The sequence below is a fragment of the Rhinatrema bivittatum genome, chromosome 17 (assembly GCF_901001135.1).
Source record: "Rhinatrema bivittatum chromosome 17, aRhiBiv1.1, whole genome shotgun sequence".
Classification (NCBI taxonomy): Eukaryota; Metazoa; Chordata; class Amphibia; order Gymnophiona; family Rhinatrematidae; genus Rhinatrema; species Rhinatrema bivittatum.
In genome coordinates, this window is record NC_042631.1 from 96,151 (window position 1) to 119,584 (window position 23,434).

The following is a 23,434-nucleotide window of genomic DNA, read 5'->3' on the forward strand; positions in this document are numbered from 1 at the left end:
CTAGAAAGAATCCATGTGCCCCCACCTCTTTAGTAATGGACCTTAATGCTCTTTGGAGCCGCCTTAGTGATGAGTTTATGCATAGCTGGAGAACATAGATGCATTTACAAGTACAGTATTAGGTTGCACTTTTTGGACTATGAATACAAATACAGTCTGTTTTCCTTAAAATAATAAGGGTCTGCACTGCTGGAAATCTCTCCGCTATTTAGGACTGTTTTGTTGGCAAGAGTAATTTTTATATAAACTGAAATAAGAGCTCAGCTTCATAGTAAACATGGCAGAAAAAGACTAAATGTCCATCCAGTCTCTCAGCAAGTTTCTTATGGTAGTAACTGCTGCTGCATGCAGGTTACTTCCTAGCCTTATGTTAAAGATAGTACATGTATGGTTGCCTAAAAAGACAGCAGTTTGAGTTCAGGACTGGGTCGTCATCTGGTCATAACCAGATGAGTCTAGACTCCTGTTTTTAGCCTTCTTGCCAGCAAATGGAGACATAAATTGCACTGACACTGTACATAACCCAGAGTGCCACCTGCAGTCCCTCGGTATTTGTCTCCATTTGGTAGATGGTGTAAAACCTGCAATCGGGAGAAAAAGGTTAAGACAACATTTTTGGATCATCTTAGGGGGTAGTGAGGTCCTGGAGGAGTGATTTCCCCCCCCCCCCTGCTTTGAGGCGGATGAGCAGGGGGTTGTTGACCCTTCTGATAACTTGGTCCAGATAACTCATCTCCCATGAGACTGTGCTGGAATCTGCTGGCAGTTCTGCACTGCAAGCCCAGTGGAGCAGGGAGGTATCTGTCTTTCATATAGCTTGTCCTGGGCTGGCTTGCTAAAGTTTGGTGAAAAGAGACTGATCTGATCTGCCTTGCAGCCTGTGCTCCTGTAAACAGAAGCTCTGTACCAAAGGAATGCATTGGTTTCTTATTTGTTCTGGCTTAAAAAAAAAAAAAAAAACAAAAACTAGTTGGAGGAATGCATGCAGCATCAGGGTTCCAGAAGGGGGAGCTGCCTTACTATTGCAGGGAGCTCAGAGATGGAGTAATCAGCAGCTTCTCTGCCTGCAGAGGAGACCGGGTGTTGGCTCTAGGGCACTGAGGGACTATTCTCCTGCTTGCTGTAGAGGTGCTGGTGGTACTGTGTGTATGGCAAAAGCAGCATGGCATTCGTGGGGCGCTGTGTCTAGTATGGCCGCATCGGTAGAACAAGCCTCGCAGGCAATGGGGTCTAGCGCCGAGGCTTTCCCTGGCAATGCGGAAATGGTGGGCCCTTTCGATTCCCTAACAGCGTCAGCGGGAGAGGCAGGGGAATCCCTTCAACTATCTACGGCAATTCCCTGTCCCATGGGAATGCAGAGGCACACTTCTTCCAGAACCAGTCACTCCTCCTTGGTGCAAGGCTTCAGGTGGTTTTAACTTGCTTAATGCGCAATGCTAGTTTACTGGAACAGGCAGTGGGCAGTGGCTGCCTTTCGGCCCCAGACTCCATGGATTCTTGGCCAATCAAGAGGCCCGAACTCTTGAGAAGCTTTTCAGGCCTTCGATAATTTTCAGTGCCAGATGTTGAACGGATCCAGGCATAAATATGCTGAAGGTGCAAGCAGGCTTTGCTTAATTGTGTAGTAGGCTGCAGCAGTGGTTCTTTTCCCACGTGTGCATGCATTCTTGTGGCGTGGTGATTGCATGAGCAGGGACATGGGCACATAAGGCCAAGGCCTAGATTTATTTTATATTTTGTATACCAATAATCTGTACTCTCATACCGGTTCACAAATATAAAAAATACAATACAAAAATTAATCTTTCCTAGCGTGTAGCAGATGGACTCAGGACCAATGAGTATAGTGTACTCCTGATAGCAGTTGGAGACTGATCAGATTTCAATCTGACGTCAGCCCTAGTACATAGACCCCTGCAGGAAGTGCAGCTCTTCAGTATTTTCCATCTCCATAGCAGTTAGGGACTGTATGCACACTCGCACAGCGTTAGAGTAATTTCACCAAAGAAAACCAAAAGAATAAGAAGAAATCTTACCTCTACAGACAAGCCCCACTTTCCTGCAGTGACACCCATTGTGGCCCTTCCCCCAGTTGAGAATTCCTGAGGTGATTTCCGCGATCCCTCGGAGGTAAGCCTCGGTCCGGTGGCCGACCCTCGGCGGGGACCTAGCCTCCGACATCGAGTGAGGCTGAGAGGTAGCGGGTACGGCGGTGAAGTATTTTCCCTCTCCCCCGCAGCCAGAGACCGCCCGGAATGAGACCGGGAAGAGTCTAGACAAGGTAAGATAGAAATCTAAAAGTATCTGGTCCCTGAAGCTATGAGTCGCACAGGACACCAGCTGGGACCAGTGCCACCAGGTTGATCTGCTCTAGCAGGGCTAGACCCCGGTTAGATCCGAGGGTCCTTTCACATGGAGACTCTCTGAGGTGGTCGCTATATTGTCTGCGTGGTCGCAGTCACCATTTTGATCTGTTTGCTGCCCCGAGCCGTATGCACAATGTCTGTGTGCACGGTACTTGTGCGCGCGACGAGCATAGCCACGCGCTTACTGTGCCAGGCGCACAACTTGATCTGTGCGCACATCAGCGTGCACCAAAGCTACGCGCACAACTGTATTTTACGCGCACACGCCATGGCACCACCGGAAAAACTCAAGGCTCAGGGCTTTTACCCAGCATGCCACATTAGAGCTGCACAGCATGAGGATGCCACGACCCTGTGTTGACAGTGCGAAGAGGCCCTAGGGGATCCAACTCATGGCCCTCCCCAGCCGGTACTGGGTTCCAGCCTCTCGAACAGTATGCTGGACCTGGCATTGCACAGCAGGACCCCTCCTCAAATGGGACTCCCCAGGGACATGGATGGCGCCTCTTAGTCTAGACCCAGCATTTATCTCCTGGGTGGAATTCTTCAAAGGTCTGCATACCTTCGTCCACATGCAACCAGGGCCTCCTATAATATGGCCATAAGCTCCACCAGAAGACCTCAACATCCCGGGACCCTCTATGCCCAGGGAAGTGATCCCACTGCCCAGAAGCCCCACCTTCTGGGACACAGCTCTGAGGATTCAGAATCCCTGGAGGAAGGGGAACTCCCTCCGGGGACAGAGCCCCACCGAACCATGAGGCGGTGCTTCACCAAGGACGAGCTTCCAGACCTGGTCACACACAGCTTAAAAGAGCTTGCTATCCCGGGCACAAGTGCTTCAGGGGAACCTAAGACTAACACCTTACTAGAGGGACTCCGTCAGACCTCCTGTCATTTCCCACTATTACAAGCCGTCCAGCAACTAATTGACCTGGAATGGGATGCCCCAGAAACTACGTTCAAGGGGGGGGGGGCTGTGTGTGCTCTGGTAGCCATGTATCCTCTGGACCCAGCTGCTAAAGATCTCCTGGCATGTCTGAAAGTGGATGCCATGGTCTCAAAGGACACTACTATCCCAGTGGAGGGAGGAGCAGCACTCAAGGATGCTAAAGACAGACATCTGGAATCTATCCTCAAACAGTCCTTTGACATCTCCGCTATGTCTCAACAGATCGCGGCCTGCTGTGCCATGGTGACATGTGCCTGCTTATCACGGACCAGGAACAATACTCCTGGGGAAGCCCTGGAACCAGCAGTAGCATTCCTTGCAGATACCGCTTCTGATCTGGTGCGCACCGCAGCTAGAGGAGTGTCATCCACTGTGGCAGCCAGAAGACAACTCTGGCTCCGAAATTGGTCGGCTGACACATCTTCCAAAAGGAGACTCACAAGGATGCCCTTCAAGGGAACCCTCTCGTTTGGAAGCGAACTAGAGAAATTAGCCAACAAATGGGGCAAGTCCCCACTGCCACGGCTACCGGAGGACAGGAATAAGAGAAACCAGCGACCTTTCCCCCGAACTTCCAGGGGCAGAGGATCACAGCATTTCAACTCGTATAGAAACACATATCAAGCGGCCCGCCCTGCGGGCCGGAGCCAGTTCTTTTGGAACAAGCATAACAAAAGGGGAGCCAATTTGGGCCCAGGCCCCAGCTGCACCCCACAATGAAAATCAGCCAAACCATCCAAAGGAAGAAGTCATATGGGGCAGACTTGCCCTATTTTACTAAAGATGGGTTGAAATAACTTCGGACAAGTGGGTCTTAGCTATCATTTGAGAGGGATATTACCTGGATTTCCACCACCTCCCTCCGGACAAGTTTGTGGAATCCCCCTGCCACGACCCTTCCAAGAAGATGGCAGTGGAAGCTAAACTGACTAGATTACTAGCCTTAGAGGCTATAACACCGGTGCCTGCACAACAAATAAATACTGGACATTATTCCATCTATTTTATTGTTCCCAAGAAAGAAGGAACGTTCAGGCCCAACCTGGACCTCAAGTCAATCAACAGTCACCTGAAGATTCCTCGCTTCCGCATGGAAACCCTACGCTCAGTGATAAGGGCAATACAACCGAGAGAGTTCTTTACATCCCTGGATCTATCAGAAGCCTACCTACACAGTCCGATCCATCAAGAGCATCAACATTTTCTACACTTCATGATCCTGGACAGGCACTACCATTCGGGTAGTGCCTGTCCAGGATCATTCACCAAGATCATAGTGGTAGTGGCAGCAACACTGAGGAAGGAAGGAATCTACGTACACCCTTATCTAGATTGGCTGATCAGGGCGAAATCCCCAGAGGAGAGCCACCAGGTGACCAACAGAGTCAAAACTCTACTGGATAGCCTTGGGTGGGTAGTCAACACAAACAAGAGTTGTCTTCAGTCCTACCAATCTTTTGAATACTTGGGAGTCTGGTTCGACACCAAACAAGACAAGGTCACCCTGACACCGACAAAGAGACTGAAATTGATGACCCAGTTGTGAACCCTGTTGAGCGAGCTTCGTCCCACAGCATGGGACTACCTACAGGTCCTCTGCCTCATGGCATCCACACTGGAAGTAGTGCCATGGACAAGAGCTCATATGAGACCCCCCTACAGCGCTCACTACTATCGCGATGGAATCCACTGTCCCAGAACTACACCATACGCCTTCAGCTCCCGGACAAAGTCCGGACACAACTATGATGGTGGCTACAAGAAGACCATCTGAGCCAGGGAGCGAGACTGTCCTGGATCCTGCTCACCATGAATGCCAGCCTACGAGGATGGGGAGCCAGGAGCTTGAACGCTCAGGGACACTGGAGCAAAGAAGATTATGGGTGGAACATCAATTATCTAGAGGCCTGGGCAGTCAGACTAGCCTGCCTACGGTTCAGTCACAGACTCAGACAAGTCAGTTATGTCAGACAACGCCACAACAGTGGCCTACATCAACTGCCAGGGAGGAACCAGAACCCAGCAGCTGTCTCTGGAAATAGACCCCCTAATGTCATGGGCAGAAGCGAACCTTCAAGAGATCTCTGGTGTCCACATCGCCAGGAAAGTCAGCGTCGCTGCGGATTACCTCAGCAGAGAAAGTCTAGACCCAGGAGAATGGAGGCTGTCGACCACAGCATTCTAATTGATAGTAAACCATTGGGGAACACCAACCATGGACCTCCTGGCAAGCCGGTCCAACATCCAAGTGCCCAGCTTCTTCAGCCGCAGGTGGGAACCCCAGTCCCAGGGAATAGATACTCTGGTACAGACCTGGCCACAAGAGACTGTTATACACCTTCCCGTTGTGGCCCCTATTGGGCACAATCACCCACAAGATAGAACACCACAGGGGACCAGTACTTCTAGTGGCCTCAGACTGACCAAGAAGACCATGGTACGCAGACATGCGAAGACTGCTGACAGGGAGCCCCCTCCCTCTACCTCCACACAGACACTTGTTCCAACAAGGACTGATCCTCCATGAGGATCCAGTTCGATCCTTTCTTACAATCTGGCCATTGAAAGGACTCGCCTGAGGAAGAGCGGATACTCGGGGGCAGTAATTGACACCCTACTCCAAGCACTCAAGTTCTCCACATCCCTAACATACATAAGGATTTGGAGAGTATTTGAAGCCTGGTGCGAGGACCGCAACATTGTTCCACGCTCAGTCAGAATTCCGGCGGTTTTGGAATTCCTGCAGAACGGGCTACAGAAGGGATTGTCTCAACTCCATCAAGGTACAGGTGGCAGCATTGTCATGCTACAGAACCAGGAGCGAGTCGGCAGCATAGCCTCTCACCCGGATGTCTCCCGCTTTCTGAAAGGAGTCAAGCAGATCCGACCATCCCTAAAGTGGCCGGTGCCCTGTGGAACCTCAACCTGGTCCTGGATTTCTTAGCAGGAGCCTCTTTCAGACCTCTCCGCAGCCTGTCTCTCCGACTATTAACATTGAAGACAGCCTTCCTAATGGCAGTATGTTCGGCCCGCTGTATCTCGGAGCTACAAGCGCTGTCCTGCCAGGAGCCATTCCTCGGACTCTCCCCAGGAATCATCCAGTTACGCACAGTTCAGTCATTCCTCCCCAAAGTGGTGTCTCACTTCCATCTCAATCAAACCATCTCGCTACCATCGCCAGATGAGCATAAGAATTTGGAAGAGTCTCGCAGACTCCTAGTCCGATACCTACAAAGGTCGGAATCCATACGAAAGACAGACCATCTATTCATCCTTCACAGCGGGAAGAAGCAAGGGGAAGCAGCCTCGCGAGCAACCATAGCCCGCTGGATCAAAGAAGTCATCAAGGCGGCCTAAGTAGAAGCAGGCAAGCCACCGCCTTTACAAGTCAAGGCTCATTCTACTAGAGCCCAGGCTGTCCTGGGTGGAAACAAAGATGCTGTCACCCGCTGAGATCTGCAGGGTGGCGACATGGTCCTCCATCCACATCTTCTCCAGGTTTTACCGCTTGGATGTTCAGGCTCGAGAGGAAATAGCATTTGCAAGGGCAGTACTAAGTGGGTCACGGGCAGCTTCCCACCCGGTTCGGGAGTAGCTTTTATACATCCCATTGGTCCTGAGTCCATCTGCTACATGCTAGGAAATGGAGAAATTACTTACCTGACAACTTCGTTTTCCTTAGTGTAGACAGATGGACTCAGCATCCCACCCACGGCTGCCGTTATTCATGGAATTCTCGAGGGACATAACAAACAGAGAGTGATTCACGCTAAGCCATGCTTTCCTCCAACTAGAACACCCATCCTTCTGGGTGTCGATGTTTCTTGGTTGAGGGCACCGGTGGTCTCCAGCTATAACCAATTCAACCAGTTCAAGTTAACTAAGTTATAAAGTTAATCAAATTAGTCACACATATATATTCACAATGCTTTTCGAGGAGAATACTGAAGAATACCAAAGAGCTGCACTTCTGCAGGGGTATTGGTAGCATTCGCGTGCTTTTCTACATCCAAGTCTGCTGTGAAAGTGTCTGACGGTTTGCGCCTGTGCACCGGGGATGGGGGTGCTCAGGTGGTCACAACCTGCACTGTATATTGGGTGCCTAAATTTGGGGCATCTGTAGTGTGTGCTTATTGGACAGTTTTTTTGTTTTTGGGCTCCTTGTTCAGGCTAGCTTGTGAGGTCATGCACTTGGGTGCACAATTGTCATCAGACACCTTTGGGACCGAGCTGCTAGTAGGTGTTTGTTTATGGTGCCAGTAGCAAAGAAACATTACCCTTTTTGTGCTGCTTGCCATATTCGGGCATTTCAGCCTAGCTTCCCCTCTAACTTGTGTTAACACTGCTTGGAGGCTCAGGGAGAGTTCTCTCCATCATAATGTTGGAATTTGACAGGAGGAGAACCTATCGGAGGTTTTGCTTAGTTTTGGGGCCTTTCCTAACTGGTTTGTCAGCATGGGAAGGCTATTTTGTGGGTGTAGGACCAATGCCCCTTAGTTTTGGTATGGATCCTTTCTTGGTTCGAATTTTTTCAAGCACTGCAGTCCTTTCTTGAGGCAGAACTGGCAAAACCTAAGACTAGGGGGGCACTCTGTGAAGTTAGCAAGTAGCACATTTAAAACTAATTGGAGAAAATTCTTTTTCACTCAATGCACAATAAAGCTCTGGAATTTGTTGCCAGAGGATGTGGTTACTGCAGTTAGTATAGCTGGGTTCAAAAAAGGTTTGGATAACTTCTTGGAGGAGAAGTCCATTAACGGCTATTAATCAAGTTTACTTAGGGAATAGCCACTGCTATTAATTGCATCAGTAGCATGGGATCTTCTTAGTGTTTGGGTAATTGCCAGGTTCTTGTGGCCTGGTTTGGCCTCTGTTGGAAACAGGATGCTGAGCTTGATGGACCCTTCGTCTGATCCAGTATAGCAATTTACATTCCTAGCCTGTCCTATCAATGTCTTCCATTTAACTTGTCAATGCTTATGCTTTATCCTATTTTCTTCTGTTGGATCCGTCTTCCAATTTTTGGATGAAGATCTTTTGGCTAAAATAGCTTCTTTCACCTCCCCTTTTAACCATACTGGTAATTGTTTTGCCTTCCTTCCACCTTAATGTGTGGAATGCATCTGGACTGTGCTTCTAGGATGGTTTGTTTTTTTAATAATGTTCACATCTCTTGCACACTTTTTACCTTTGTAGTTTGTTCCTTTCAGTTTTTTCTAACTATTTTTCTCATTTTATCAGTTTCCCTGTTGAAATTTTAGTACTAGAGCCGTGGATTTGCTTACTGTCCCCCTTCCAGTCATTAATTCAAATTTGATCATATTATGATCACTATTGCCAAGCAGCCCCCACCACCATTACCTCTCACCAAATCCTGTGCTCCACTGAGAATTAGATCTAAAATTGTTTCCTCTCTCATCGGTTCCTGAACCAATTGCTCCATAAAGCTATCATTTATTCCATCCAAGAACTTTTATCTCTCTAGCATATCCTTGTACTCAGTGCTTCGAAAACAGAATTCCTGCTCATATCACCGAAAAACAATAACACACTTCCTAAACCACCCACACTCCTTCAAACAACCCACGTAAAAGACTTAGGAGCCATCCTAGACAATAGTCTCAACCTCAAAACATTCATTAACCAAACCACCAAAGATTGCTTCTACAAATTACATATCCTGAAAAGAATAAAACCGCTGTTTCACACTCAGGACTTCAGAACAATCTTGCAAGCAATAATCTTTTCCAAACTAGATTATTGCAACTCATTACTATTAGGCCTCTCAGCTTCTTACACCAAACCTTTACAAATGGTTCAGAACTCTGCAGCCAGAGTCCTTACAAATTCCAGGAAAATTGACCACATTTCACCTATTCTCAAAAACCTCCATTGGCTTCCGATCCACTATAGAATCATGTACAAAACCATTAACATCATTTACAAAACTATCAACCAACACACGCAACTCGACCTACAAATACCACTTAAAAAATTCACCTCCGCCAGGCCTATCAGGGAACACTACAAAGAGTCACTCCAAATTCCAAAGGCCAAAACCTACCAACATAAATCCTTGAGTCTCAGAGCCTTCTCATCAGCAGGTCCAGCTCTCTGGAACTCGATCCCACCTGATTTGAGACAAGAGCCATGCTCTTTAACATTTAGGAAAAGACTAAAAACTTGGCTTTTCAAAAAATTTCCAAGCCTTGAATAAAACCTCCTCTCACTAGCACTAACTCGTATGCAATAATGGAATGTAAACACGAATCAACCAACCTCAAACCCTCTCTCACTAATTCCTGCTGAATATTTATCATACTATTACCATTCACAACTGTGTCATATTTATTCATTTGATTACCTATGTACCGTTTCAAAGTCTTATTTTTTCACTTGCTATTCTAATGTATCAATAGGCTGAAATGTAAATATTGTGCTGTTCAATTTCTCCCCTTCCATCCCAAGTTTATTTTCCTTGTTTTTTGTAACTTTCCCTCTCCCTTTTTCTGATTCACTGTATTTAAAGTTCAAGGTTCTTATTGAAAATATTGTTTTTTACGTTACGTTATGCTTTACACTCCTTGTTATTTGTAAACCGGGTTGATGTGATGCCTATCATGAAACTCGGTATAACAAAAACAATAAATAATAATAATAATAATAATATCCCAATGATCTATTTACCCAGTCAATATTGGAGTAATTAGTCCTGCTTTGTGAGTAGATTGTGAGGTCGGATCCCAGCTAAGTGCTATGATTGCTAAAAAGGTGTCACATGACCCAGATTTTGGGGTTATGTTCACATGAAGGTTAAAATCACCTAATTTCACTGCAGGTTGTTTAAAAGGTCCAGCTCAAAGTTAAAATTGTTTAAAAGAACAACTCTGATTCTACTTTTCGTTATTATTCTTTATTGTAAATCATATACTGTGTATAAACATACAGATCGATACACAGGAAGCAAGAATATACTTACATTATAGTAAATAGCACAGCGCTGGCTCTGGAACAGATTCCTTGCTTAGAGCTCTACTACATACCAGCTCTGCTTTATATAGGTTAAAAAAACAGTCAGCAAAATCATCTGATTTCTGCTTGCATGCTTCACACCACTAAGTTTTTACGCTGTCTGCTTACAAGCAGCTGTTATTTGTCTCCCCTTATCTTATCTCCCCCTTCGCATTCCTTCCCACAGACTATTTGCTTCGTACCCTCAGAGTTATCTCCTGCCATTCTGTGGCTTACTTTGTTGATTCTACCGGTGTCTGTGAATTCCTGCAAAGACAGTTTATAGCTTTCTTCTTCAGAGTCTGGCATTCAAGGTCTCAGGTTTGTGTTTCTGGTATTTTTCCATCAGCAGACATACCATCAGTATGTTCAGCAATGGTGGAGAAACCGGGGATTGAACCCGGGCATAATCAGCAATCCTCCCTTGAGCCAGAAGGGCTTCTGGCTCACACTGGCATTCAATTCTTCACACAGGGGACTAGCAAAGAGACGAGGGCCGTTCTTCTCAGTCTGGGGACGACACTTTCCTTACCACCTCCCTTTTAACTACTCTTACTTTCCTCAGCCCTTCTATCTCCTTCATGGTTTATGGTTCGCAGCATGCAAGTAGTTTCCAGATTAATATTGCTATAGGCTATCATATTTTTCTTTATAGATTCTGGTCGTTTCCAGATTTTACAAGTCAAACAACAATTCCAAATAATTAATGCAATACTACTGAGTAGAGTTATTAATAATGGATGAGTAAGCCATTTTAAATATCTTTCGGCTGATTGTGATTTCCCAGTGAGAATATCCCACCAATGATGTGTCAAGTCATCTCTAAGTTTTTTACAGAAAGTTGATTTATTTCTTGTTTGTCAAATCTAGCTTGAACAACAACTTGTTCAATACCGTGTTTAACCTGTGCTAGTTCTTTTTTAATTACTTTAGAGGTGTTCACTGCTTTCTTCAGTAAAGTATAATTAGTTTGCCATAAGGGCCATTCAACATATGTAAATCTTTGTATTGTGGTTACATTTTTTCTCAAATCTGGGAACAAGAGGAAAGATTGATTTTTTCCACCATAGTTCATTCACATTTGTATAACATTTACTAATGGTTGTGTGATTTCCCATCCATTTCATTTAATACCTTTTTCGTCTGTACATTCCGCAAATGTAAATCTGGGATGATAGGTAACCATTGTCCCATTATCACTTGCTGATTATATAGTTGGTTTCCTAAATTGTCTAACTTATTATATAGAGTCTCTGTGTCCACTGTATTGAGAATGCCTAAACCACTCCCTACACCCCCTACGAGGGTATCATTAATGTGAGAATCCAAATAATAACAATTGCAAGTAACAGTGTGACTAGGTACTACTGGGTGAATCACATTCACATTTCATCATAATTATCAGTTATTACATTTCAAAGAGATATACATATTACTTAAAAACATTGTCTAAGTAAGGCCACCCCCATGGAACAAGGAAATTCTGAGCACTGCAGTCCATAAAATGAAAGATTCAAGGTATCTTCTGTGGCCAAGGGTGGGAAGACTTCAAGTTATGAGGTCAATGACAAATGAAGTGAATATGTCTTGCAGCACAGCACTCTGGAAGCTGTCCTCGAAGTACAGCCGCTGCACTCCCAGCACTAATTCAGATGTTTGTGTGTATGGATTAATACCTGATAGAAGATGAATAAAATCAAAATTAAGTAAACAAGAAACTCTACAATAAACATCAATAAATTCCCGTATGCAATAATCCCTATATACACTATTCATATGGATATCCAATATAATTTTATCATAAGTCAAAGAAACAGTTACATAATATCTAATCCCTTCTTTGTTTCCCACTTTTCTATAAAGTAACACAATATTCAGACAAAGGCAACCCAAATGCTTAGACATCCTTTCATTCAAACTGTCACACATTTATTCATTGCACAAAAGACAAAACAACAATTAACACATATTGTGAGCTCAAAAATCAAATCAAAGAATAGTTAAACCAGAAAAGAAAACTGGAAAATGTTTGAATTGGCCAGGGTACAACAAAAATCAGAATTCTGTTTAAAAATGGAAAAGAAAATAACCTGGAAAAATCTGGAAAAATTAAAGATAGCAGTCTCACTTTTTTCATGGCAGGAAGGCTGTTGACCTAGAAAATAAAATCTGGCATACAACAAAATTATTATAAGAATGATTACAGTCAAATTATTTCATATTTCTGTTAAGCCTCAAGGAGGCACTACTACAAAGCACTCTAACTTGGCCTCGATCTTAGCAGGGACAGCTTTCTTCTTTGTCCTCGGAGCCACTGTGGAATAATATAAATTCAGTCAGCAGAAACTCAGCTCTCTGCCCTCATTGCTGAGGAAAAGAAAACAAAACAAAACCTGTAGTTCTGTGAAACATAATAAAAGCAATTGGAATTTGCAAGGAAAAGCTTGTGGGGTTGCCGTACTGGCTAGACCCCCCCTTCAAGCCTGCTCAGCTTTTTGCTGACAGTTTGCTGACAGTGTCTACGGGGGAAGGCCCCCCTCCTTGGAGTGGAGAATTACAGACAGCAGCATTTGAACCTTTACCTAAAGTAATGATGGAAAAGTACCGTTATCTTGGTACGCAGGCCTTGACTGGAGACAGCTCTGCTACACAAGCTGCGACAGCGCTGACTCAGAATTGTGTTTTCATAATAGGGAAGACAAATACATTCCGTTCCCTTGGGTAAAACTATACTTGCAAGTAATCAAAAGTCACCCCTTAGCATAATATACTCTAAAACATTATTAAAACATTTTGTCTATAAAACTTTAGCAGTGAGTGCTTCACTTAAATGATGTCAGAAGCTATTGTGTATTCAGTGCACTTTTCTAGTCAGTAAACTCTGTCTTCATCTACACACAAAGACACACAAACAAAACACATAATGACAGAGACCCACAGACAGAAAACAATTATCGAACATTAAAGTTCAAAAAGTAGGCCTTTTAAAAGTAAAAACAAAAATCTTTGGATCCACAATTCAGCAAAAATCGGAATTTTTAAAACAGATCTGTTCAGAAAAAGAAAACCAAAATCTAGGAGAAAGAAAAACCTTCAGCTTCCTGTACGGCAGCTTTTATTCTTGTAAATCTGTAAAAGAACAATCTCACATACAAAGAGAGGTTAATTGTAATCTTTTAAATCACATTACAAAGTTTTAAACGGCTAGCTATAAGTAACTGAGCAGCACCGTTAAGGTTAAAAATCACTACTTTGATTATCTTCTAACTAAAAGATTCTAATTGCTTAATCACGGAAACCAGAATTGTTTACATTCCTTCAAGTGTAGTCATATGGGATAGATGGGAGAAAGAAAAACAGTTTAGTCTCTCCCTGCTTCTGTAAAATCTTTTAGCTAAATCTATAGCTGCACAATTAAAATATTACAAACTTTTCATTAGGTTATCAGCTGAGGCCAGGCCACATAGGGGCCTGCCGGGAAGGGAAGGTAAATACTGAAAGTAAAATCCAGGGGTTTATAACAATTTTTTCCTGTATGTCCTTTCTCAATAACAAATGCCACAAAACTTCTAACTAAATATAAGCCTCCCTTCAACATCCTGTTACAGATGTATGCAATGGCGGATTTTCACTCCCCCCTCTTCTGGATCATTTGCTCCTCTGTTCGCAGTGGTGTTTATATTAATCAGAGGAGGATTTGGTTTTATGTTGTTCCCAAAGGATTTCTAAGTCTCACTTAAATCAGGCTTACACTGCTCATAGCGTTATATATCTTTTGCCAAAGGGGCAGGGAAAAATAAATATTTTTTTCACGACACCTTCTGTTATCACATAATGCTAAAGTTAAATACACACAGAATGGGATACATAATCATGACATATTTGTGTAAGAGCGGTAGAGCAAAAAAGTGTTCTACTACTGCAAAGAAATGAAAGATAGGGGCAATAAAATGTAATGGGGTATTGTGTGCCACTGGGGCATCTACCCTTTCTGCTGTTGTCTCATGACAATTTTCATTCTGTCCCTCAATTGTTCTTAAACACTTGTCTAAAGGTTTTAAAGAGGCTGGGTCATTATGCTGATAGCCACAGGCTCCAAATGTTTCATTAATCTGTTCACGGGCTGGGGAATCTAATTCTATAACGGGAGTACAATGGACTCTGTTCGTGATATCAATCCTAGCGGAGTTCCCTGTAGGCTGATATCCAGCTGCCTTTACAGGCTGGTCACTAACTTTCTGTGTCTGTATAGCGGGAAATTCATGCCCCATTCTATCTTGCTGTGTGAAATCTTTTAACACTTGGGAAGCCTCCTGTTCTGCCACTTGCCAAACAATAGGGCATGCTTGCTCGACAGTATTTATTTATGAAGGGGATTCTACTTCTGCCTCCTCTGCACTGTCTGTATCTGTGGAATCCCAAATATTCCCGTCCCATGTTTTATTTTTCATTTTATTCCCTTGTCTACGCCTTCGATATTTATGCTGTGCCAGCCGCACAGCCACTTGTTCTGTCACTGATTGATAATAGTCTGCTTTCTGGGAAACTGTTTCTAAGTGGCATCGCAACATAATGTTGTCTTTTAGCAAACCATCCATTTCTTTTTCTAGTGCAGCTAATTTCAATTGCAAACTGTGCTTTTCTTCGTGACAGTTTCTGTATCCTGTCAATAAAAGCCAGCCACGTCTTCCTACTGCCTCCAGTTCCTTCCCTTTGTTTACTGGGACCTCTTGTAATTTGTCTACAATATTTACAGGCTCGCTACCTACATCCCATGCTTCTGCCAATCCCATATTCTTTGCCCATTCCTGTGCCAGCACAGAATAGGGAGTGTTTTCCCATCCTGGGATTTTAACATCCACAGGAGTAACAGGATCGGATGGCCGCTGTGCTTTCTTTTTAAATAAAGCCTTTTGAAATAAAGCCATCCCTACCCTCGTCTCCAAATGTAAGGAATCAGGTAAAAGTAAAATAATATGTTTATTGATATACAATCTTATTAATTCTAAGTATTAAAGGTATACAGTGCTAAGTAATAAAATATACAATTCTAAGCATATACAGTTCTAAGCATTAAGAGCAATTCTAAGCATATCCGTCTACTTTTTCTACACACCAGTAACTGAATATAGTAACCAATGCAAAATAGGCACAAAAAATATATACACGCTAATAGCAAACCAGACAATAAATACAGGAAAAACAACAATTGCTGCAGCGTTAAAACCTTTGGCGCCTTTTACTCAAAACTATCATCACGATTCACACAGGACTCAGCCTCTGCCGAGAACGTGAATCTAAACCCCTTAGGTGCACCTTTCAGTAAGATTCACACAGGACTTGGCTTTAAACTGATTACTCCCTGACCACGGCTGATCATTCCGAGTCAAGGGAATCACCAAAGAACGTGAATCTTCTACACTTCACTAGAAACAACAATCAGAGTCGCTCCCACAAACACATGTGTACTGCCCGCGTTCTCCACCAAATTGTTTAAAAGGTCCAGCTCAAAGTTAAAATTGTTTAAAAGAACAACTCTGATTCTACTTTTCGTTATTATTCTTTATTGTAAATCATATACTGTGTATAAACATACAGATCGATACACAGGAAGCAAGAATATACTTACATTATAGTAAATAGCACAGCGCTGGCTCTGGAACAGATTCCTTGCTTAGAGCTCTACTACATACCAGCTCTGCTTATATAGGTTAAAAAAACAAAGTCAGCAAAATCATCTGATTTCTGCTTGCATGCTTCACACCACTAAGTTTTTACGCTGTCTGCTTACAAGCAGCTGTTATTTGTCTCCCCTTATCTTATCCCCCCCTTCGCATTCCTTCCCACAGACTATTTGCTTCGTACCCTCAGAGTTATCTCCTGCCATCCTGTGGCTTACTTTGTTGATTCTACCGGTGTCTGTGAATTCCTGCAAAGACAGTTTATAGCTTTCTTCTTCAGAGTCTGGCATTCAAGGTCTCAGGTTTGTGTTTCTGGTATTTTTCCATCAGCAGACATACCATCAGTATGTTCAGCAATGGTGGAGAAACCGGGGATTGAACCCGGGCATAATCAGCAAGGTTCATCAGTAGAGAGGCAACAAGAGGTGAACTATTGTATTTTAGAAGAGCAGGCGGCTAATATGCAAGACACAGCTGGAGGACATTTGATTTAAAAGAGCTCGGGTTATTTGTCTTCATGTTTGCTGTTTTGAGCTGGGTGCTGTACAGAGTCCATCAGTGTTGCAGAAGGTTGTGAGTTAATTGAAAAATGATTTAACTATAAATAGACTCACTTCAAGTGGGGCAGCAATTGATGTTAGTATTTGAGGTTAAAATGTTTTTTTGCGAGGACATTAGATCACCACGGTTACATTCTGTTCTAGGAATAAAAAAAAATAACCCTTATAATTGAAGACTAACTTGATTAACTAACTAAAACTGTCAGACTTTTAGCCATGTCTTGATAATACAGAAAATTGAAGATGCATATTAATGATTTATTGGAGGAATATATATATTTTCTTTGTTACATCATGCATGTCAATATCAATTCTGGTTAATACACAAGAGTAAGAGACCCTGATTCAGCAGAATTGTAATGAAGTTTCTAGATCTTTCTCTCTCTGGATATTGTTACAATTTCCATACCTTACTCTGTTTATAAGTGTCAATAGGTTCCTATTGGAGTTCAATCATGATTGGCTTACTTGTCTGTTTCTGGGGGTCATTAAGATAAGTTCCATTTTTGGTGTTGCACAAAGGGGCCTACCCGTGCCCCAAGATGACGGTTGGGGGAGGGGGGGGGTATGGTTGATGTCTGTCTTGTAGGGGTACTGTGGCGGTTATTCTGAGGAGCAGAAGAGCTGGTCCAGAGTTTCAGATGTCGATAGAAGGCAGCAGGCAAGATCTTTATAAATGCTTAGTTTTATTTCGGGATAGCAAATGTTGTATTTGAACCTGCCCATCTTAAGTTTTTGTGTTGGAAGAAAATGTTATCAATTAGCTGAGTTGGGATCTTATTTCAGGATTCAGGTGGTTATAAAATGAACTTTCCCTCAGTCTTTCTGAATATTTTCTACTATATAGGTTTTTTTTTGTATACTCTCCCTGTAGGCTTTGTATGAAATTGATTTTTTTTAAAATTTGTCCTTGAAAAATGATTGAAATAATTCATGATGTATGAATGCCATTGTAAGTGAATCAGTTAATACACTTGAAACTAAAACATTTCCACCAAGCCTTCCCTTAAGTTCTAAGATATCAACATACTTCTCAAACACTCAGCCCAGTTGGCTAGACTCTTGGTCCAGCCCCAGTATATACATATGTACTCTACCTCTAGTTTTTGCTATCCTTTTACTTCCTGGCTACTCTAACCCCCAAGTTTAATCTCCCTGTTATATGTAACTGTGCTTTGGCTTTCCTGTTGTATAGTTAATCCGTAAGTTCCATGTAAACCGGTTTGATGTGAATATGGTCATGAAGATCGGTATAGAAAATGTCAGATAAATAAAAGAAAACCAAAAGCATCAGTTCATTTGTGGTTCATGTTACTGCAGTTGGTGCATTTGTTCAATTTTCTGTGCAGCAATCAGACTGGGTATGCAGGGCTTGCTTCTCTTAAAGCCTTGTAAAACTTTCTGCAATATCATGTAATATTGTGGTTTTAACCAAGTCAGTGAAAGTCCCCTTTCAACCTCTTCATTTTTGAGCACAAATAAATAACCTGGGGGGGGGGGGGGTGTTGTTTTTTTATGTTGGTCTCATCAGCCTGCAAGGTTCTATGAATTCTCGGCTTTAGGAACTTAACCACATTGTGTTAAATTCCATTAGAACAGAAAATTGCCTTGAGTACTTCCTAATTTCCTGGCTAAGGTGATGTTGGCTTTTTACTTAAGCCTATTGTCTTTCTGATATTCTTCCCATGACAACTTGTGTGTAAGTGAGTCAGCTGGATTGCAGGAATACAGTCACCTTTTTTTATTTGGAGTGAATGAAAATCTTGTAATTTCACCTAGCTCTGTTTCTTTCAGTTCCTGTTTCAAATTGGGTAGCAAATTATTGTTTTACCCTAGCAGGTTGTGTGGTGGAATGTTTAGTAGTGTGACCTCTTCTTCCCACAGGTCGTTGGAAAAGATTCTAATGTCATGCTGGTGGCTCTGGCTGCTAAGTGCCTGGCTGGACTTGCCATTGGCCTGAGGAAGAAATTTGCAACTTATTCTGGACATGTAAGTAATTATTTCTCTTTCAGTGGGGCAAGGGATTGTCTACATATCTACTGCAGCTCTTCTTGAAGCATACTGAAACACATGCAGAGCATGTGTACAGGAAAGCCCCAAAATACTCCTCTGACTCATTACAGATTATGGGCAGTAACTTCAAACTTAAAAGCCATTCCCTGTACGTACCCAGATCAGTCCAGACTGCTGGATTATGCCTCCCTTCCAGCATATGGAGACAGAGAAAAACTTGAAGGACACCCTCTGTAAGTATGGTGCACCACCTGCAGCCCCCTTCAGTATTTCTCTGTCTCCAGCAGATGAAGGTGGCAAAACCCCCAGTCCTGGTTGCTTGATTCTTTAATTATATGTTAAAAAAAAAAGATATTTAGCTATTTAGATCGAGTCTAGAAAGTTTTTGAGACTGCTGCTCAGGGAGCTCTTGTTTCACCTTGAGGGTACTGATCCCTTTTATGTTGGACTTTCTTTAGGGGGATTTGGTTAAAGGTTTGGCCCTTAACAGGTTGAAAGTGCAGGTAGCAGCATTAGCATGCTATTGAGGATGTATTCAAGGTGGTGTTTCTTCTTGTCCAGATGTCTGTTTTAGAAGGGTCTAACATACATTTGGCCTCCCTTTTCTGTTCTTGTGCCTCTTGGGGATCTTAATTTGGTGTTGTCCTTCTTGGGACAGAATTCCTTGCAGTTGCTTACTATGAAAACTGTTTCTGGTTGCAATATGTTCCGTGAGGAGAGTTTCAGAATTGCAGGTTCTTTACTGTCGAGCCATTTTTACGGGCTGATATAGTAAAGTGCGCTCAGTTTAACTGTTTAACATGCGTTTGGAAATGCGTTTTCAACATGCATCTACTATCCCTTATGCTATAAGGGGTTCAGCGTGTTAAATGCTTGTGGGGAGCCCTCGACGCGGTTTTTGTACGGGGGACTCTGCTCCTCATGTTTGCCGGGCGAGGAAGGTCCCTCCCTGGCAGTGCCTGCAAAGCAAGCCCAGGGTCGCTCTGCTCAACGCATGGCCCAGGCAGTTCCCGGGTCAGCAAACCACGGGAACGGTGGCCATCTTGGGGATTTCAGCAGCTTCTGATTTGGAGCTGCTGGGCGCAGAAGAGTCAAACTTTTTTGGGGTCTCCCCCCCTCTGGCAAGTCTAGGCCTCGTTTTTTGTCAGATTTTGTGCTCCTCATGCACAAATCCTATCTGGCCAGCTTGCAGGAGGAGGAGGACCCCTCACCAGGTCCCACCCCTGCCAGCTAAACTCCCACGGTGGGACGCTCCTGCGGCTCCTGATTCGCAAGGGTCTGTGCAGGTGGTCCCGGGGGCCCTTTCCTTCCCAGGCCCTCTGGCGACTCCTGATCCGGATCAGAATCTGGACTTCGCAGGGACACTCCCTCCTCTGGAGGGGTATGATCCAAGGGTTCTCCGCTTGTTTCAGAAAGAGGAGTTGGAACCCATCATTCCTTTTGTCCTTCAGGAGTTAGGGATTGAAAGTCCCCCAGTGGATACTCTTACTGCCATGCTGCCAAAGCACATGGACCCGGTCTGGTGGGACTCAGGGCTCTGGCTTCTGCTTTTCCCTTTCACCCTATGCACAAATTACTGCTCCTCCGGGAATGGGAAGCTCCCGAGGCGGGGCTCCGTGTCTGGAGAGCCATGGACAAACTTTATCCGCTCCCGGAGGATTACCTGGGAGATGCTGAAAATTTCCCGTAGCACCCACCACCATTCTGGTGGTGGGTGCTACGGCCTTGAAGGATGTTCAGGATCGCAAGCTCGAATTTCACCTTAAGCGTATCTTTGAGGTGCTGGCCTTGTAGTTCGGGCGACTATTTGCAGCAGTCTCATGCAGTGGGTAGGCCTTAGGTGGGTTCAACAGTTACTCGGCACCCAGGACCTCCCATCTGCAGAGGCGGAGCAGGTGGAACGGTTGGAAGGTGTCATTGCGTATGGGGCAGATTCTCTGTACGATCTTCTGTGTCCAGGCGAAAGCAATGGCCTTGGCAGTCTCCGCCAGAAGGCTCCTCTGGTTACGCAATTGGTCAGCGGGCCCGTTGTCCAAGGCATGGTTGGCCACTCTGCCCTTTAAAGGTTAGTTGCTTCCCTGTACGTACCAGGATCAGTCCAGGACACCTGGGTTGTGACTCCGCACCAGTAGGTGGAGACAGAGCAAAACTTGTGGGCGGAGCCATATATAAGCCCCTGTGCCAGTCACAGCCCCTCAGTCTTACTCTGTCTCCAGTAGGTGGTGCAGGTGCAGTCACAGCCTCTGCCTGCACTGATTTTGGTACTTAGTCAGGTATTTCGGATTTTTCACTTTTAAATTTGATTTTTCTTTAAAATTTGGATTTTTTTAAGTGAGTGAAGTCCTGTCCGCCCTGCCTCCCAGGGGGGCTGCGAGGTTCTGAGGGGACCACCCCCCCCCTGGTTGAGCCCGCTGCTAGGGTCGAGGACCCGGCTTACCAGTAGCAGCGCTAGGGGTGACACCGGGGAGCCCGGTTCACTCACCCCTCTTGCAACAGAGCTCCAGGACCGTGGACAGCGACAAGCGGTAGGAAAAAAAAAAAAAGTTTGAATTTGTTTTCTTGTGCCGGCTCTCTGCTACTTAGCGCTGCCGCTCCGGTTTCGTCGGGGGGGAGGCGCAGGTCGCAGGGGGGTAGTCGTGGTGCTTTTTCCTTTCGGTTCTATTTTATTTTATTTTTCTGTCGGGCCGTTTTCACTTGTTTTTCCCGCGTTTTCGCCGCTATGCCTCGAGGCTCTGCTTGCCGGGCCTGCGGCTCGGCGCGCGCGCGTCTTTTGAGGGAAGGCCTCTGTGCCTCGTGTATCCCGGGCGAGGAAGGTTCGTCGGGGGCGTCTCGGGGGGCCCGTTCTCGGACCGTGCGTTCGCCGCCGCCCGCCAGTGTCCTGACTGACAAGCAGCAAGATCTTTTCCCGCTCAGCGCGGGAGTGGCGGCCATTTTGGCCACAGGCAGGGAAATTTCTCGGGAGCCGGCAGGGAATTCTGCCGTGCCTCCCGCGCTTTCACCGCAGTCAGGACTTGCTGGGGGGGTCGCTCCGGAGGGGTCTCGGTCCCGGGAGGGCTCCGGACTCGATTCTTCAGACTAGAGTTCTTTTTCTGAAGATTTTGCACTTCTTTTGCGCAAAGTTCTTAAGCTTAAGCGCAGCAGGCGCAGGCGTAGAGGGGTCCCTGAGGGGGGTCCTGGCCAGCACGCCCCAAAGAAAAGGAAGACTAAGGAAGTTGACGGATCCGCCCGTCAGCCCCCGCGAGGGAAGCGGCCTCTGAGGGGCGTCCCGTCGGAGTCGGAGTTTTCGTCTGCGTCAGACACGGATTCTGCAGAGGAGCCCCTGAAGGGGGCCGAGGAGTCGGCTGCGGACGGCCTCTCTCAGCCCGGAGCGAGCAAAGGTGCTCAGGCCGTGGAGGGGGATGACCCCAAAGTAGTCCGCCTCTTTCGTAAAGAGGAACTGACCCCTTTGATTCCGGCCATTCTTCAGGAACTAGGAATTGAGGCTCCGCCATTGGTGGTCCGTCAGGAGGTCAACATGGATCCGGTTCTGCTAGGTCTCACCGGACCGGCAGTGGCTTTTCCTTTTCATTTTTCTTCGACCGATATTTTATTTAGAGAATGGGATACGCCGGAGCTGGGACTTAAGGTTAGTAAGGCCATGGATAAACTGTATCCACTCCCTGAAGATGCGCTGGACCTGCTCAAACTTCCGAAGGTGGACTCGGCAGTCTCGGCGGTGACAAAGAGGTCTACCATCCCGGTTACGGGAGCGACGGCCCTCAGGGATATCCAGGACAGGAAGCTGGAAGTACAGCTTAAGAAGATTTTTGAGGTGTCCGCCCTAGGGGTGCGGGCCGCCATCTGCACTAACTTCGCTATGCGGGCTAGCCTGCGCTGGGCCCAAGTAATTCAGGCGAATGCTGGTCTTTCCCCGGAGGAGGCGTCTCAAGCTGATCGACTAGAGGCGGCAATTGCGTATGGAGCAGATGCTCTACATGATCTATTGCGAACCTCTGCCAGATCCATGGTGGCGTCGGTTTCGGCACGTCGCCTTTTGTGATTACGGAACTGGGCAGCGGATGGCTCTTCTAAAGCTCACCTCGGGGCACTGCCGTTCAAAGGCAAGCTGCTGTTTGGCAAAGAGTTGGATGACATAATGGTCTCCCTAGGAGAGAACAGGGCGTTTAAATTGCCCGAGGATAAGTACAGAGCGCGGTCGTCCTTCTCCTCCAGGTCACGGTTCCGTGGTTCCAGAAAATCACGTCCACCACGTTCCTCGGGTCCCTCGTACAGGTCTTCTTCCTCCCGGACCCCTCAGTGGCAGCAATCCTTTCGAGGAAAGCGGTTCGGCAAACAGGGAGGAACCTCGGCCGCAGGAGGTCACAAGGGGCCGCAATGAAATGCGGTCGGCCCAATCCTCGCCTCAGTCTCTGCACGAGATCCCAAATGTCGGGGCGCGGTTAACGTTGTTTTTCGAGGATTGGGCCAGGGTTACGTCGGACCAGTGGGTCCTCGACGTGATAAGACACGGTTACGCATTAGATTTTGTTCGAATTCCAGCGGACAAGTTCCTAGTCTCTCCTTGCAAAGCTCCGGACAAGAAGGCGGCAGTGCTAGACACCATCCGGCGCTTGGAAAGCTTGGGAGCTATCGTTCCGGTCCCGATCCATCAGCGCGGCGAAGGCCGTTACTCCATTTACTTCATAGTCCCAAAGAAAGACGGCATGTCAAGGCCGATCTTGGACCTCAAAGGCGTAAACAGATGCCTACGCGTTCCTCACTTCAAGATGGAGACGATTCGTTCGGTTATTGCTTCGGTAAGGCCGGGTGAATTCTTGGCTTCTCTGGACCTCACGGAGGCGTACCTGCACG

The 23,434-nt window shown here is 45.6% G+C and overlaps 1 protein-coding gene across 6 annotated transcripts in view; it reads left to right on the plus strand.

The window, feature by feature from the left end:
- CKAP5 (cytoskeleton associated protein 5) overlaps positions 1-23,434 on the plus strand; it is a 300,340-nt gene that overhangs the window by 63,001 nt on the left and 213,905 nt on the right. For all 6 annotated transcript variants that reach the window (XM_029583093.1, XM_029583094.1, XM_029583096.1 and 3 more), the window contains exon 9: positions 18,455-18,559. In XM_029583093.1, coding sequence (XP_029438953.1) covers positions 18,455-18,559 — 105 coding nt within the window. The remainder of the gene's footprint in view (positions 1-18,454; positions 18,560-23,434) is intronic.